Below are 18930 nucleotides of genomic sequence, written 5' to 3'. Positions count from 1 at the left end.
GCTATCCTAGGATATACGCAGGAGCCAAATAGCTCCCAGTAACTTCAAACCCTGGTCTGGTACTTTCCCTCCCGACTACTGCTTCCAGGGGCTACCTGGCTATCTTTTATAAAGCTAGAGAAAATGTCTAACAAAAAGGATCCTCAAATCTCAGCCAAGCCTCTGTAGCATGCTCCAGGAACTCTTCCGGAAGAGGCAACGCCAGCCTTTATCTAGACTTACCAGGTTTCATGTTCTGCAGGGCGCTTTGTCGTCTGTTGCATGAGCATGCCCCCTTGAATGAAACGAGTAAGCCTTGCCCCCAGTGTGTGCCTGGAGCCACGCAGTGCCGCTTTTAGCACAATGGGTGTCTCACCTCAGTGCCAGTTTGAAGTAAAACGGAGACCACCCGACCATCCCATGTGCATTCTGTGCTCTACAATGTTTTGGTTCCCTCTTTATGGGTGTGTGTTTATAGTGTGAATGCATGCAAATAGCTGAACTGTGAAATGTTGGCAGAGCCTCTAAATGGCTCCCCAGAGTACTTTCTCCAGGTAAAGTACCAATTCTACTCTATATCTCTGTATATTTCAGAGTTTGGCATTGCATATTCCATATACACTGTTAAGACAAAATTCCTGGTTTTGTGGTTCTAGGGCCACTTTTCTTACGGCCTCACAACGTTCTGCTCCCCAACACCGCTCCCCCCATTTTTATTTTTGGGATCACAGACTTCTACTAAAGTCCCTCTGCCATTTCGACCCCTTTTACCTTACTTTGGGTATATGGTATTGGGTTGCCCCCAAGGTGACCAATACTAGGTGTGTCTCTAAGGGTCCACATGTTTTCCCCAAGGGTGATTCATCACCCTACATATGTTTCATGGAGTAGGTTGGTGGCAACGGCACTTTAGTTTTGGCTTCACCAAGGTTGAAATCCATTTTACAGCACTGGTAGCCAAATGTGCCTTTTAAATGGGATTGGGGCACCACTGTATTTTATAAAATCCCCTGCTTAACCTCTCCGATATGCGGTGCTCCATGCTTCCTATTTAGCTTCTGCTTCTATCCTAGGAGAGCCTAGTTAACTTGAAACCAACAGGTATCAGGAGCTACTTTTGGCTCCCCAGGCCTATTCATCTTTAAAAACAAACTAATATTTGAGAATTTCGCGAAAAGATAATTAGAACACATCTAGTACACATAAGATCATATCATACACAATGGTCAAAAAGTGCCTCTCCCCTGTTGAAGTTCTGTTTGTGATTTACTGTGATTGTTCCAGGTTCCCTAGATGTAGCTCTTGCGTACTGGGTGATGGCCGACACTTGATCGTCGAAAACTTGATTTCGAACCCTGGAGATCCCCCTCTAGAATGCAGGTGGTAGGTTTCTCAAGTAAAGACAGACACAATGTGTGGGCTCTCAGCATGTGCCATTTGGCTGGGAAGAATATGCTCCCTGGCAAACAGCTCATATAACCTTTAATGTCCCACATGTAAGTACGCAGGTGGTTCAGGCGCTGCTAGAATCACATGCAGAAAATCCAAACGCAAGATAAAAAAACAAAAAGCCTCACACAGAACTGAGTCTATTCGACTCCTCTTTAATAACATGCTTTCCACATTAGTCCAAAAATAGATCATTGGAGTCCTCTGGATTTTTAGTTTTGGATAAAGCGCAACCTTGTTCACAAACTGTTTGCAATGGTGTACAGCTAGGCGGGAGATATGCAAGGAGGGGCACAGCGTGTCAGTGTTTGGTTATTTTCCACACGACTGTCTGCCCATGACAATGCTAATTCATAAGGCCATTCCCAGCCACCCAGGGCTCCGACTGCTCCCAGTCCCACACCCTGACCCAAATGCCTGTTAAGAAAAAGTGTACATGAGCCTCCTGCCTGCGTGATCAGCATTACCTTTTAAATAGTTACTCTGAGGATGAACCTTTAAGATCTGGGGGATTTCTATGCTCTCTGAACCTGTACAGTATGTGCAGTCTGGAGGAAAGCCCTGATGTCCGAGAAAACCAGCAGCGATACTCTCCCATCCCCCCCCCCCCATATAGGTCTGTGCAACATGAACGATGGCTCTGCTGTTTAAGTATCCTTTTCAGTGCGTAACACAGATATCCAAATTCGAATATAACAGAATACTTGCAAATCACCAATGTGGGACATTCGTTTGCGGCGCAGAGAAACATCTTTGCTGCTTTTCTTTTTTTAAGTTTGCGATGTATCTCATCTAAAAATGTTATGCTTATGGTTGTGGCCAAGATGCGCCATGCCCGCATACATATTTGTCTAAGTATGCACATGCCACCACATGCTTCTCGTGCTGCGCTTTGTTCTGGAACATGGGCAAATGGCCCTAATGCCCATCTTAGTTACAGCTTGAAATGTTGGCCCCTGATGACCCAAGACACGAACACTCACAATTAAAACCAACGACCAAGGCAGAGCTACACATCTCTCCTTTAGCCCATCTTTATAAGAAACTAGAGGGAGTTTAGGATCACAATGTTGGAGCTTCGCTCTCCTGAAGTGGGACAGAGAATCAGATAGTAAAACAACCTTTAAGGCTAAAAGTAGGGATTAATAACTAGAGGAAATTAGACAAGGGGGCTTCGCAGCCCTATAAATTGTGTCATTCATCTCCACAAATCGTGGATTATTGGGTAGCTACATTTAATTATTCTTCAAGCACTTACACAGGACTCAATGTGCAGTTGCAAGAACAATTTGTTACAGAGCTCTACTTACAGGAAACCAAACCCTAAAGTATTTAATCAATAACCACAATGACTGCTTATTTTATTACCTTTGTTTTCGTTTACCAGGAGTACAACTTTGGCATTAATGTGCTCAGTGCTTGTGCAAGTGTGGCTTCCATGAATGACAGTGCTTGAGCGAGAATGATTGTAGGTCTAACTACATGTTGTCAACTGCTCATCTCTAGAACAACCCACTGATGCGCTCTCAAGGAACCACAAAACGTGAATGGGGCACCTCGACTTGTTCCAACAGAATCGCTTATAGCAACAAGATTGCATTTGCACCCTGGATATCATACAAGCCAGAACGTCTGGGGAGGAGCAACCCACGCAGTTGGGCAGCACAACCGGGATTCTAAGAAACTGATGGCTCTTGTTCTAATGCCCCTCCTAGACTTGCACTTACGTTCCATCTCAGCAATACCCTGAAAGGCTATTCATTTCTTCTAGATGGAAGATATACAACAACGTCGAGTTGGCATTTCACAATCCTGGCAAACAAACCATTCACAAGAATGGAGTACCCCAGAACAGAGCGCATTGCCATTAAAACGCTTCCGTTAGCAGTGTAGCAGAAAATCCAACTGACCCTAGAGTGCAGCGCTCATTTCTACGATTGACAGAAATGAAAGACTAATTCCACATTTGATGGTTGCAAACACGTTACTACAACTTTGCATCAGTCCCCTTTTCTATCTACAAAGTGGCCACATTTTATTTATTTAAATTTATATAGCGCGCAAGTAACCCATGGGCATTGAGGCGCTGTTACTTGCAAGAGCTTAGTTACAGGCATAGAGTCATTCAGTGGTACATTATGCATTTGACAAAGCATAGAGCTGACATTTTGGTTGGTACAGTTGGTCATTACAGTACAGTTTATGCATTAGGAACAAATGAGATGTATTCGACTGGTGCGAGGCATCTTATGTGAATAAGATGGTTTTCATGGTTTTGCGGAAGGTGCTGAGGGAGGTGCTGAGGGAGGCCTCACCTCGGATTGTGGGGGGTAGGGCGTTCCAGTGAGTGGGTGCGAGATATGGGAAGCTGGATCCGCCCGCTCTGACTTTCTTTTACTAATGGCACAGAGCATGTTAGTATATGGTGATCTGGTTGGTCTCGTAGAAGAGACGGGATGGATCCTTTGGGAGAGGTAGTCAGGGGCAGTAAGGTGAATGCACTTGTGGGTCAGTGTCAGAGTCTTGAAGATGATCCTTTCTTTTATTGGGAGCCAGTGTGCTAGTTTTCTAGCCTCCAAGATGTGTTCTCTTTTGGCAATGCCTTGGGCTGCCGGAGAGCACTATTCTGAATGATTTGTAGCCTCTCTAGGTTTTTGTTAGAGGTGCCTAGAGTACATTAAAATAGTCAAGTCTAGATCCAGACTATGTTAGTGCAGTTCTCTCTGGAGAGAAAGGGCCTGACTGCGTTGATAAGTTTGGCATGGTATGTAGCTGCCGAGGCTATAGCGTTGACTTGTTTATCCATGGATAGGTTGGAATCCAAGTAGACTCCAAGGGTTTTGACTGATTCTGAGACAGGTATTTTGATGGAGTCAATGTTGAAAAGACTGAATTGGGAGTCTAGATTTTTCAGCGTGTCGGGTGAGCCTACCAGAAGGAGTTTGGTCTTGTCTGAGTTGAGGCATAGTCCATTGTCTGCCATCCAGGCTTGGATGTGTTGTAGAGGTTGTTGAGGGTCATGAAGTCAGTGTCATAGTTGCCAGTGAGAGTGAGGAGGATCTGTGTGTCATCGGCGTAGTGTATGAAATGCCCATGGCGTCGAGGATGAGAAAAAGTGGTCGTGTGAAGATGTTGTAGAGGGTGGGTGAAAGGCAGGAGCCTTGGAACACAACGCAGAGAATGATGGTTGGTGATGCGGATGCTAAGTCAGAGAATACTTGCATGGTTCTGTCTTGTAGGAAGGAAGTGATCCATGCTGTGGCTTTAGGGGAGAATTTGGCAGTAGAGGAGAGGTGGTGGCATATGACGTCATGATCCACGAGGTTGAAAGCCGCGGAAAGGTCAAGAAGTAAGAGAAGTGCTGGTTTGCCCATGTCTCTGGCATCATCCATTTGGTTTTTCAGGTCAAGTAGGGCGGTTTCAGTCCCGTGTCTAGGGCGGAAGCCTGATTGGTGGAGTCCTAGGAGTTTGTTCTCTTCAATGAAGTGTTGAACCTGCAGGTAGGCTGCTTTGTCCAGTATTTTGAGGAGGAAAGGGACAGTGGTGATAGGTCTATAGTTGTTGGGGGATGTGGGGTCGAGAGTAGGTTTTCTTAGGAGAGGGCGGACCCAGGCTTCCTTGAGGGAGGCAGGGACTTTCCCAGTAGCAAAGGAGGCGTTTACAAAGGCTGTAAGGAAAGGAGCTAGCGCTCCGGCGCAGTCTTTGATAATGGTGGCTGGGCATGCATCACCTTTGCAATTGGAGGGTTTGATGTTCCTCATTATGTTGGTGATGTCTTTTTCTAGAATGGGTTTGAATGAGAAAGGTTGGGGGGGGTCCGGGGCTGATGGTGGGACAGGGGTGTGTGTGTTGGGTAGGGCTTGCTTTGTGGGCAGTATTTTGTTTTGGAGCATGCTTAATTTATTTTTCATGGCTGTTTGTATATCATCACACCAGGCCTTGTCTTTGATGAAGTTCTGGGGAGCGGGCGTAGGTGTTTCAAGCTCCCTAAAAATGGCAAAGATTTCTTTAGTGCTGGATTGTGCTTCAGAGATTCTGGATTCAAAGGATTTGGCCTTAGCTGGGGTGATTGCTTTTTTATATCTAGTGGAGCATGATTTAAAAGTCATCTTGTCTTTGTCGGAGTGAGACATTTGCCACTGAGTGAGAGCGGCCTTTTTTTCCAATGCGGAGTGCGAGGAGGTCCGGGTTGAACCAGGAGTTGGAGTGGGTAGTGGGTTTGGACTTATGGGGTTTAAGGGGGGCAATGGAATTAATGGCTGCTTTGATGGCAACTTCGTAGGCTGTTGCGAGTGTTTCTGGGTCTGTGGAGAAAGGGGGTCTGAAGGCTGGGCCTTCGTGGAAAGGCAGTAGCTTTTCCTTAGTCGGTTGGCGGGAGCTTCTGGCAAGGCAGGGTGGCAGTGGCTGGGGCGGGGGGGTGGTGGAGCAGGTGGTGAGGATGCTGAAGGTGATGATGTGGTGGTCTGTCCATGGGGTGGGAGAGTTTCCAGTGATGAGTGGGCAGTTATGTTGCGCAATCCAGTCAAGGGTTCTGCCCTGGGTGTAGGTTGGGCTAAAGATGGTGTTATTGTACCCTAGAGCCTTGTGGGCTGAGTCAAGGGATTTGGCTGCTGGGTCCTTCCTGTCCAGGAGACCTAGGTTAACATCACCAAGGAGAATGGCTTTTGATTGATTTTTGAGGTTGTCAGAGAGGAGGTGGATGAGAGAGGCTTGGAAGTCACCTGTTGGGCCTGGGGGGTGGTAGACAATGTGGATAGCAATGGTACATTGGGGAGATAGGTTAATTTTGACTTGGAGGTAGTCACTATTGTGCAAGGATTTCTCTGCCTTCCTGACAGGAGGGCAGTCTTTGGCAATAATTGCTACACCTCCACCTTTGGAGAGACGATCTTGTCGAGTGATGGAGTATCCAGGTGGTAGTGCGAGGGCGAGTGCCGGGCCAGAGGCCTCGTGTAGCCATGTTTCTGAGATCATGAGCAGATCGAGGTCATGGGTGGTTAGGAGGTCGTGGATGTCTAAAGCGTGGGCATTGATGGACTTAGCGATAATCAAGGCGCATTTTAGATATGGTTCGGTAATGGCTGGGAGGGGGTGGACACAGGTAGTAACACATTTGGCACAGTAGCATTCAAAATGGTGGTAGAAGAATTGCAAACCACAGATTTTACACTGGGGGCTCATTTTCAGTGGTGGTGGACACAGGTGGTAACACATTTTGTATGGGGTGGCATCCGTGTGGGTGTGGTAAAGTACTTCATTATCTGCTATATTGTCAGTATTCATAGAAGCTGTAGGCTTTTTGCGGAAGAGTCTAGCCGTGGTCACATGTGGCGGGGGCGGCAAGGTGCGCGAGCATAGCCGGGCATTGCGGGTGTTCGTGGGGAGGGGATAGAACTTGAAGGTGGCCTGCAGCGTGCGGTTGCGCAATCTGAGGTATCTAGTATGAGGGTATGGGTATGCGCGAGTAGACTTGTAGTTCTGACTCTTACCTCCGAGATGCGGCCTAGATTCCGGGCAGGCGGCAGACGAGCAGAAAAGAGCTGATAAGAGCATGGGAGGCCTTTCCTCACGGCCTTCCCTGCTCGGCTTCGCCTCTCGGCCCTCTCCCCCTCCATTTAAAGCAGGAGGGGAGAGGCAGGCAGAGGAAGGCAACAAATGGGCGCTCGGGCCCGCGGCGGTGATTGCAGCTGGCTTCTTTGTTGTGTTGGCGTCCATGGCAACCATGGATGCCATTTCAGGAAGTTGCAGGGCCGTGGAACACGCGGCGAATGGAGAAGAATGTATGAAACACTCTGATGATCCAAATGCGATCGGATCAGCTCCCAGCTGATCCGTGTGTCGGTGAGCTCGCAGCAGAGCTGATGAGAGCATGGGAGGCCTTTCCTCACGGCCTTCCCTGCTCGGCTTCGCCTCTCGGCCATCTACCCCTCCATTTAAAGCAGGAGGGGAGAGGAAGGCAACAAATGGGCGCTCGGGCCCGCGGCGGTGATTGCAGCTGGCTTCTTTGTTGTGTTGGCATCCATGGACGCCATTTCAGGAGGTTGCAGGGCCGTGGAACACGCGGCGAATGGAGAAGAGTGTATGAAACACTCTGATGATCCAAATGCGATCGGATCAGCTCCCAGCTTTATGGTAGTACTGGAGCCTAGTCACGTGATACATAAGCCTAAACACACATCTGTCAATCATTAACATTTGCTAATTCCCAATTAAATGTGCATGCCCCAGGCCAAAGTCCATCTTTATTACTGTTAAATAACAGCGCTGCCATTTTTGGCTTAAAGAAAATTATCCCATTTCCCCTTCACAAGCCTGTAATTGGGCAACCACTTTTCGTTGGTTTGTCCAGGAAGAAACTTTCTGGTGTCCCTGACATCAGAAGTAAGTTAACAGCAAAGCAGTCTTTCAGAACACACAATGGCTGCAAAAGGTCAAGCAAAAGGTGCGAGCTTGCACTTGACCGACGAACTAGATCAGTAGCAGCCCAATTTGAAATGCAAAACCTTCCAGCCTCAAGCTGCGAACATTCCCACCTGCTTGGAAAGGTGTTTACTGAAGGTCACAGCAACGTGGCAATTTCTCCAATAAAATCAAGTCTGATAAATTACTTGGATTAGAGAGGCTTATTAATGGAAACACACGCACGGATCTGGTTCTTTTTTTTCACATTTCCTAAAGTAGATCTGCAGAATGAATGGCAAACACAGATCCTTCCTCGTTTCTTAAATGTGAACTTACTATTCTGTTTAAACTTACATACAGTCCATAATATGAAGGGTGTTGGGGGGAGGGGCGGTGGGAGTATTCTCAATCTGTTTGTGCAAAGGAGAGTATTCGGAGGAGCATCAGAGAAGTATGAATGTAGGGCAGTGGCAGTCAATATGTTGCAATTCTCATGCGTATAGAGAGCTTTCTTTACAAATGGTATGCGATTTGATTTGAGCGTTCCAGAACCGAATTAAGATTAACAAAATGTAGCATAGATCATTGAGAAGTTTGATTCATCCTATGCACGCCCGACCTCCCCTACAAGAATCTTGTAGACAACTAAACATACATGTCAAACTAAGAAACCGGATCCACAGGGTCCTGCGCCGTAGATGGAACACCTCTAATTTAATCTTATTTAAAAGCATATAAAAGCTGCCCCCTTTCATTTATCAAGACTATACAACATCCACAAAGCTCACTCTTTTTGATTCTTCATCCTCTTTTGCCCACCACCACACAGCAGTGCTTCCACCACTCCGCCCCTTCATGTGGACTATGATTTTAAATATATGTTACAGATGGATGAAGTGCCTCAACATGGATGTAGTCTCTCCAAGATGTGATATTTGTTTGCAAGCATGTGGCGTTTAAAAATGTTATAAGACTCTTGCCTGGTGCTAGTGGGCACCTTAGTTATTACACTTACAGTATTTTTACTTTGGAAAAAGCAAATCACAAAAACAAATAAAAAAAAAAAAGAATTCCGCAGAAAAAAAAAAGACTAGGCCTATTTTGCATTACAGTGTGATACACCAAACTCGAATTGCTGTGGAGAGGCACTTTAGAAAAGAATAGGTTTATAGCGGCAAAGAACATGACAGCATGCCGAGATCAAGACATGTTAACAATTCCGATTATGTAATTGGTTTTTAGCAGAAACTAATTTTACAGAAATGGGACATCCATAAGGCTTTTAAATTGTGATTTTAACTTTGAGTCAATTCTCATTGAGAAGTGCATTTATAATATAAAAAAGCCTTCTTTGAAAATGCAGTTTCGCACATTAATAAACTTACAAATTTGGCAGACGAAGCTCTGCAAGATGGTTTTCAAACATGTTAACAGACAGCCCGAACAACCCAGAGTTATTTACAATCACTGACAAGACCAATGTAGCACTAATTAATAGAAATCTGCTGAGGTAGGAAACATGCACCGAAGCCACAAATTGGTAGATGAAAAACACACAGGCACCCCCCCCTTACTCTGGTACTCAACGATCCCCCAGCCAGTGCCTAATAGAAATTCAAATTAAATGAAAATAGATTCATAAAATACCCCACAATCAGCAATGTTTGCTTGAGGCCAGCTACATGCATGGCATTGTATCTTTCTCATCCTGAATGGAACCCTTTGACGTTATCTCTATGTAGTATCGTCGTCACTATGGAAATACTTGAATAATTAAGTTTTAGTAGGCCTCGCACAGTAAGAAAAATAATGTAGAGGCTACCAGCGCACCACTCTAAGATCCTGCACCTTTCTCATAGAAAGTCAAGTGATAGAAGCAGAACCTCATCCTACGTTGTAACACTGTAGTTACACTTTTCACTTTCATGCGCCAGGTAAACAAAAACTGAGTGGAGTTATTTTTTGTTTACCTGGCGCATGAAAGTGAAAAGAGTAACTACAGTGTTACAATTAGTTTATAAAGCGGAGTGGAGGAACCACATTTTCTCTGCAGTTACTTATTTCATGCGACAAATACTACTGTCTGAACAAACAGAAGGGCGCTGAGGTCTACCTTATATAGCTGTCCTTTGTGAAAAGGTTCCTCAACTTAACAGGACACTTCAGACCTTGCTGACCTGGACACAAAAAAACCTAACAGTCATCAAGACGACTGAATATTTGGAAAGTGGAGAAGAGGATGCTATGAATTTGTTTACCCCGAAAGGAAGCAATGTACATGCATTTGCATCCAATCTGCCAAAACCTCGAGAAGATTTACGATATAAATTTATTAAACTTGAGAGAGTGCCAGGCCGAGAAATTGATAAATATTAGGAAATCATTTCCCTCAAGAACTATGTCAGTAAGGAACAAATACCAAGGGGATTGAGAATCCTTATTTTTCCGGACTTTACATGAGAGAAAGACAAAGATTTGGCTGATCTTTGGGAGAAAAACTTGAACCAAAGTTCTAAGAACATGTTAGATTTGTTGGTCGAACATGCTACCAGAGAACATAAAAGAATCACTGAACAAATAGATACCATCAAAAAGGAGATCACTGATGCTAAAGCCTTAGAAGTTACAAAAGAGAAAAACTACCAAAAAATGTTTAAAATATTAAAGGACTATCAGGATGAAATTAAACTAAGGAAAATGAGAAAAATTTTCAGAGATGATTGTGACTACCAAGATGATAAGGTGTACACATTCCAAGACAAATACAAACAATTTTCAAAACCACTGTCTAGAGAGAGCACTCCGAACAATCACCAGGCAGCTCGGATGCAGATTCTGAAGGCGACCAAGACAAAGAGACAGATAAAAAAAACGGGCACTAGGAATCAAACTGCCACAGGACAAGGTTTCCTTAACCAAATTAGAAGGTATACAAAAAGGCAATCGTACCACGTACCACAAACAAGTACGTTTTTTACTACCACCGCAACCGAATCAACAACAACCAGTCACAGGTGCAAGGGGAAGCGTGGGAGTGGTAGATTCAGGGAATCCCGACGCCCTAGAAGATTTCAGAAGGCTCACAAGGGCTGCAGCGAGAGAGGCAGCGAAGAAGACAAAATAAATAACCTAGTTATGAACTTATCTGATTGGACTCACAAAGGCTTTTCTTTTGCCCCGACAACAGATTACAACACTACGGAGGTTCACATAGACCTATTTAAATTCATCATAAAACAAACTAAAGAAATGGTTTGCTACTCAAGTGACCACCACTAACGAACAGTGGAAATCACCTACAAGTAGAAGCGAACTTACATTGAAGATCTCAACTACATTCATTTACTCAGATCTTTGGAAGACAACACAGAACGCCCTATCCTTGAAACTCTTCATGAATTACGAATACAACAAAGTAGTCTTGCACCAAAGGAAATGAAAAATAAATCGAAATTTACACCTCAACTAATGTCAGAAAATCTAATAGATGCCTTCTACAAATCAGTGACAAGGACCTAAATGATGCCTTTGATGAAACAAACAGATATGGAACACCAAAGGCCAAATACAAATTTGACAACTTGTCACGAACAGAAAGAAAAGCAAGAACTACAGCAAGATTTCAAATTAACGATCAAAGCAGCTGACAAAGGTGGAAACATTGTAGTAATGAACCGTGAAGACTATATAACAATGGCCTACAACCATCAAACAACACCATTATGTTATGTAAAACTACCATCAAACCCCAAATTGGATATTATAAAGGAACTCACAGAATCAATCACCTGTTGGCACCGTCAAGGACTCTTAACAGAAGAAGAAAAACAAGCATTACCGACCATGTACTTTCTACCTAAAGTTCACAAAACATATGATCGAATTCCAGAAGCTAGACCTATTCTGAGTGGAATAGGTTGGGCTACCGTCAATATGGCTGAATACATTGATAACATCCTAAGACCCAAAGTTAGCACAACCAAATCATTTCTTAAAGATACAACATCAATTATCAATAAACTAATAAGAGTGGGTTGGCACCCTGAATATATCTTAGTCACATGGGACGTTACAGCACTTTATACATTGATTAAGCATGACACAGCTCTGGAGACTGTTGTTTATACTTTTTCATAGGACACAGCTTCAAGCTATCCATCAATACAGATGCACAAAGAGATGTTGCTTCTTACATTGAAAAATAATGTCTTTCTTTTTAACAAGGAGTTCTACAGGCAAACCTGTGGCGTAGCTATGTGAGTTAAATATGCCCCGGCTTTGGCTAACCTTGTAATGGCCATGTATGAAGACCAATATATATATACTCAGATGCAGACTATGAAGGCAATGTTGTTATATGGAATAGATACATAGATGATGTTTTTCTCATCTGGAAGGGAAATGATGACCAATTGCAAATATTCAGACAAAGAGCAAATCAGAATACCTTGGGAATACAATTCACTGGAACCTCCAGCACATCAGAGGTCAACCTTTAGATCTCACAATCTACATAGAAGATAAAACTAATGACTAAAACCTACAGGAAACCAACAGAGGCGAACTCAACTATGTTTGCGACGAGTTGTCATTACAATCCTGTAATTAAAAATATCCCAAAAGGGAGTTTATACGAGCTCAAAGGAACTGTTCAGCAAAAGTAGCCTTTGACGAAGAATGCAAGTTGCTCTCAACATGTTTTTTAGCCAGAGGATATGCCAGAAAGAACATCACAAAAGCATGTGCTCAAGCAAAGCAATTTAACAGAAATAACACATTGATCACCAACAAGATAATCAGCGATCAGCCAGAACTAATTAGATTCATCACAACATATTGTGCTAACAATTCAGTACTAAGAAAGACCTTAAAAAAGAATTGGGAACTTTTGAAATTAGACACTCACATTAAGGATTATATTGAAGACAAACCCTCAGTGACATTCAGAAGAGCGAGAAAAACGCTGAAAAACATTCTTAGTCCATCACTGCTACCAGAAGAAAAACGTACAGAAACATCATGGCTACCCCAGCTACCAATGGGCTTTCGGAAATGTAGCTCATGCTCTATGTGTCAATATGCAATGGACAATACAGATCTTTTTGTAGATTCCTTTGGTACCAAATACAAAATTACTGACTTCATAAACTGCAAAAAAAAAAATTGTAGTTTACGCAATCTGTTGTCAATGTAAAAAAAATGTATATTGGAAGCACTATTAGAGAGATGAGAATAAGAATTTGTGAACATATGTCAACCATTGGAAGTCAGAATGCCAATCTACCACTGGCAGCCCACTGGCAAAGAAAACATCAACTAAACATTAAAAAAGACATCAAATATTTGGGACTAAAGAAAGTAACTCTTGGACCCAGAGGAGGAGATCAAGAGATGAAAATAAGACAAGAGGAAACAAAATTAATTTCTCGTTTTCGAACGGTAGAAAGAGATCTCAACTCGGACAATGAAATGGCCTCTTTTCTATGATGAAACAAATTCTGCAATGGTTATGAGCTATATGCCATGTATTAACCACATGCCTAATATATGATGTTTTACCTCTTACTTCAAATATTGGCACCAAGCGCAAATAATATAACCCGAGTACATGACACTTTAGTTCATAATGTGGGCATAGCAACAAGTAGAATTCTCACAACCTATTTTCCTAGTTATAAGCACTAAATAAAATCTGTTCACTCAATAACCGATCCAATTGGTCATAGCGGCATTAGTCCTCATGTGCATTTAGGAACAGACAGGAACCTCACATTCCTTTATCCTACTTTTAATTTGTTAATTCGTCACACTTTAAAATTTGGAATGAAACGCTTGCAACACGTAGATATACAATGAACAATCTTTTTTACATTTGGCAGTGAATAACAAGGTACGATCGAATCATAAATCCCCAATTGGTTGCCATGGCAGCAGCCCAAGTTACTATCAAAGATTAAATCCAATCCCTGTATACTTTCCTTTTTTCAACATTATGTGCGAGGAAATAACGCATCTAGGATTTCCGAAATTGTTTAAATTTAACTTGGATATTAACAGATTTCACTTTACTAATACATACTACACACATTTTGCATTTACTTTTAAGTATGGGCTCATATGATGGAGAGTATCCTTCTCCGTGGATTTTACCCAAAAGATGGCGTCCATAGCAGAAATAGAAAAAGGACCATTACAGTCGCCTTGGATACTGCAGTTGCAACAGATAACTCTGCCATTTTCTTTCCGCACACGAACGCATACAGATTCGTAAGGAGCTGCTGTTTAAAGTACAGAGGTAAGATACAAGCACCGGGATGTCTGCACTCGCAGCTCGCATGTCATGTTGAACAATCAAAGTAATGACACTTGCTAATCACTGACCCAATTATGGCATAAGACAACGAGTTTATATTAAGTGTTGGAATGCATAATTCTCGCACAGACTCATGATCCACTAAATGGAACACAAATTTAAGATGCTGCAAAAACCCTCCTTCTGCTTTTATTAAAACGGGCACCTTTTAAATGTAACTAAGCCATTATGAATATTTTAATACACATACTTAGGACAAAATAGTTCAATTAGCATACAACTGATTACCTCAAGTTTGTCAGGTTGGGATTGAACCCATGACTTTTGTGGACTTGCTGAAAAGCCGTGTTCAGAATTAAAGTAAGAAAATCTTTTTCTCAACATTCATTTTTTGCTAATCAGTAAGCAACAGACAAATGAACTCATGGGAATCTTTTCTGTTCTTTCCCCTGTCCCCCATTTTTTCTCTCCCATTTGTGGATATTTTCGAATTTCTATCATGCTCTTTAATTTTTTCATGTTTCAATGCATCATGATTGACTGTTATCCTAACCAATCGTTCCCAAACCCCCTCCCTTTATGTCTGTGTTTCAAATGACAATTTTTTCTTTGTAATGATTGTATATTGTTCAATGAATGACGATGCTTATTTTTGAATGTAATTTTCAACATAATTTAGCCCAGATTTGAAAAAGACGGCGAAGTCCGTCGAAACACGTCATCACAAAGGGCACTCGTTCATATAAATACACAGCTTTAAGAACTATATTCCAACTGAGTGGAGTTATTTTTTGTTTACCTGGCGCATGAAAGTGAAAAGTGTAACTACAGTGTTACGATTAGTTTATAAAGCGGAGTGGAGGAACCACATTTTCTCTACAGTTACTTATTTCATGCGACAAATACTACTGTCTCAACAAACAGAAGGGCGCTGAGGTCTACCTTATATAGGTGTCCTTTGTGAAAAGGTTCCTCAACTTAAATTGTTCTCATCCGTTGGTCAGTATGAAATGTATCAGACTTTGGATCATACACCTTGAACTAAGATTCAAAAGAACAATCCTGGCAAAAGATTGCAAGACAACACCTCCAGGCCAGCCTGGAACCTTTAAGAGCAACCAATAGTTTGGGCTGGGATTTACTTATAAGTCCTCCCACACTTCTATAACGATGGTGTGATGAATCGAAGGACTCAGTCACTTCTCCCTGGGGGGGTGAAGGGGGGGGGGGAGAGAGGGGCTTTCCTTGTGAGGCTCAGAAAGGGAGCCCACTACGCAATATTCCCCCTAGGTGTGGCGGGAAGTAGGACCTCACAGGGAGAGATTCCCCATCCTTTCCATCTCACTCAGATCTATTTCTGAACCAACCTATTCACAGAAACACTGCAGAAACCGTGCTCATTTGCTATTGTGATCTGTCAACAGAAGACACATATCTCTTCAATACCAGGACAATTAAAACTTATGGAGTACTGCAGAATAGGTACCTAACCGGTACTGAGACTAAGAAACCAAAGTAGTCATAACACATGTCTCCAACATAGAAAAAGGACTATCACCAGAAACTGGGGAAGCGCAAGAACAGCGTCATAAAAGTTGGGACTAGAGAGTGTCAGAGAGAGACCCACGAGTTTCAAAGCCACCATGTCAGAGAGAACGAAAGCCGTAGAGAATGCTCATTAAGCAAACAGTCATGAAGAAAAGCAGTCCAAGGCGAACTGCAGACAGAGCAGACTATTAAGAGTCTGGCAGGAAGAAGAGGGTCACAGGAGGGTCGTTCGAGGAAGCCGACCAAAGGAAGCCAGTGCGGTTAAATGCCTGAGATGCACGGCACAAGGTCTTGAACTGTGGAGTCTGTTTGTTTGTGGAGTGTCCTGGAAGTAGACATGAGAGGAAAGAGGTGGCCAGAAGGGGGGCGAGGGAAGGGGGAGGAAATCCCTTTCCGTGCAGACACTGCACTGGAAAAGAAACACAAATGCGAAGGTGGGGATGGAGATGCGAGTGACAGAGCCACCCTGATAGGATATAGAACACAAGAAGAAGAGAAGAGAACTACAACTCAGTGACGCAATCCCATTACATTGCAGGTAACGGGGAAAGTGGGAGACCGGGGGAATGGAGCACTAACGATAGACAAAACCATATTCAGTTACCCACGAAAACCAAATATAACAATTGGAGTACTCTTACTTATCACAGTAAATTGGGAGAAGCAACGGCCAGTGGGGTCTTCAGGGGGTAAGCATACTCATACCAGTGAAAACAAATACTAAGAAGAGGGAGACTCTTCCAAAAGGGCTCAACCTACTCATCCCAGGGTGGTGGACAAATTATAAAAATTGTAATCACTGGGTACATGACAAAGGCCCCAGATAAAGCAAGTGCTAAAAAGAGAACTGTGCAACTGGTGAAAGAAATAGAAAGAGAAGGTCTAGCCCTCCCCTCTCGAGCTCTTCGCTCCTCTACCTCCAACTCCCTCAGGGTCAGTCGTTTTTCAAAGAAACGAGCTGGGGGTAGATCTCTGTCTTCAGCTGAGGCCTCCCTCTGGAACAGCCTCCCTGCCACTCTAAAACTTAAGGAGAACCATCTCCGGTTCCGGAAGCACCTGAAGACCTTCCTCTTTCCTTCTGCCTTCGCTCCCCCTCTTCCCTGCTGATCTGTTCTCTTGGCACTGTGCACCTGCCCACCCACTGTCCTTCGGGCCCAGGTACCTGCTCACCCTGCCACCCTCCCGCATTGCCTCCAGGCCACCCCTTGCACTGGGGTCTGTATCTGTACCCATACAGCCCCCCCTTTTTCTTCCTGCACTTATCAGACCTACCATGTCTGCTGCCTTAAACCTAGCACTTGCAAATTGCTGGCTGCATTACCACTGTTTGTTGCCTTTATTATTTATTTATTGTTATTTATGTTTCTCCTCTGCTTCGCACTTTCCACTTCTCCCTCTCTTTCATGCACTTTTCCCCTCCCCCTCTCCCATGCACTTGCGCATTCTCAATGTCACTGGGCCTAGTAAGATCGCCGATTTGTTCTCCCCTGTTCCCCTCCCTTGCCTTGTCGCGCCCTGAAACACTTGTGTACGAGTGCGATAAAAATAAAATAAATCAATCAATCGCTATTGAGAAGGGCAGAGTAAGAGTATATAAATACCAGGGTATTTAGAGAGAGCACTAAAAAACAAGCAGGGATACATAAAAAGGACATGGAAAAGTCCCTTATGAGAACGAAATGAACTGGTACAAGATTTGACAATCTTACACTGAAAAGGACATTGCTGGAAAGCAAGCACCAGGATAAGGGAGTAATTATATTAGTCTTTAGCTGTTTGGTATAAGTGGTAGGGTCAGCATAAACTCATTTTGGACGTAGGACAGATTGTTACTTTGGACTGTAGAACGGACCACAAGCACCCTAGTTTAGTTTTGTAAGGGAGGGAAATCCTTAGAGTAGGGAAAGTCGGGCATTTTTTATTTCGTTTGAATGCATAATTCTTGAAATGACACACGTTAGTCTTCTCCACCTTCTGACCTACCACAATGGGTAGTTGGACCACAATCAAGTCATGTTAAATTTCTACATTTTGTGACGAAAGAGTAATTATTTTTGCAGCGCTATGAATTGTAGAGGGCTGGACAAACTGCGCAAAATACTGTATTTCGAATTTCAAATTAATCAATATTGAATTGTACATGTGGTAATGAAAAGAATGACATATGCATGCCAATGAACATTCGTACTGTTGAAAAATATCAGATTAAGGCAATGGGAAATGGTAAAAATTGTTCCAAACCCAGTAGCGTTGATCCTGTGATTGCACGGGTCAAACATATACAATTATAATAATAGACTAATGTATCCAAAATCTTGTCTGGTCTACAATTTATTGTTTTAGACTGAATGCTCTAACGAGCAGAAATCCATCACGAAACGACATATATGTGCGCTATCATTACATGCAGTTGAACCACAACTGATGAGCAAGCTGAAATGCTTTTAAAAGTTCAACTGGCCCCTTAGTCCGACCCGCAGCTTAATCCATAAATATTATAATGAACACAACAGCAGATACAGTAAAAAAAGATGCCTGCCTCATTAAACACACCCTTCCACTGATTGGAATACAACATTAGCTGGTTTCATAAATCTAAAGAACAGATCCCTAGAATACGCATCTTTGACGAGTCATTCTCCGCATGATAAAATTGAACCGCTCTGGTTTTTGTTGCTGTGTGGAAGTAGCAGACAAACAGACCATGAAGAAGGAGTACCGACATGAACATTTTGGGAGTGAAGAGCGATCACACAGGTTACACAGATTTGTCAACTTGAATTTTAGTCATTGCTCCATCAACATTGTGATTGGGAGTTTGGGTCAGAGGTATGCCCTAGGCAAAATAAATGTGCAGAGTGCAATCTAATACCAACCTAACCTTCAACATTAATGTCAATCAACTCAACATTCAATGCCAATAACCCACACATGAACATGGTAATATTCTGGTTCCATGCTCATGTCCAAAAATACATGGTCAAGTAGCATAGATGGTCTCATTCAAATTGCTGGGAGCACGGAGCTAGTTAGTTTCTGCTTGAAGCCAAGAGAGCCCGCTAACTAAACACAAACAGCTACCATCAGCTTCTTTAGAATCTTCATGCCAACTGGTGCCATACAAACTTACCAACTTCACATTATCTCTGTGTGTTTGGGCATGTGAAGGAGCATTAGGACACAGCTCAATGACATTTAAGGTATGAATGGCCATGTATAAAATAGACACAAAGTCATCG

At 43.0% G+C, this 18930-nt stretch overlaps 1 protein-coding gene across 10 annotated transcripts in view; it reads right to left on the bottom strand.

The window, feature by feature from the left end:
- AKAP13 (A-kinase anchoring protein 13) overlaps positions 1–18930 on the bottom strand; it is a 1883770-nt gene that overhangs the window by 1656406 nt on the left and 208434 nt on the right. For 2 of the 10 annotated variants that reach the window (XM_069624275.1, XM_069624274.1), the window contains exon 1: positions 6918–7492. The exons of 2 other annotated variants lie outside the window; for them this stretch is intronic. In XM_069624275.1, coding sequence (XP_069480376.1) covers positions 6918–7299 — 382 coding nt within the window. In that variant the 5' untranslated portion in view covers positions 7300–7492. Of the gene's footprint in view, positions 1–6917; positions 7495–18930 lie in introns of those variants that run through there. 6 more of the 10 variants (XM_069624273.1, XM_069624279.1, XM_069624277.1 and 3 more) reach the window with 5 other exon arrangements.

The sequence above is a fragment of the Ambystoma mexicanum genome, chromosome 11 (assembly GCF_040938575.1).
Source record: "Ambystoma mexicanum isolate Mex_15411 chromosome 11, UKY_AmexF1_1, whole genome shotgun sequence".
Classification (NCBI taxonomy): domain Eukaryota; kingdom Metazoa; phylum Chordata; class Amphibia; order Caudata; family Ambystomatidae; genus Ambystoma; species Ambystoma mexicanum.
The sequence above is the reverse complement of the archived record's forward strand: the minus strand, read 5'-3'. Positions and strand labels throughout refer to the sequence as shown.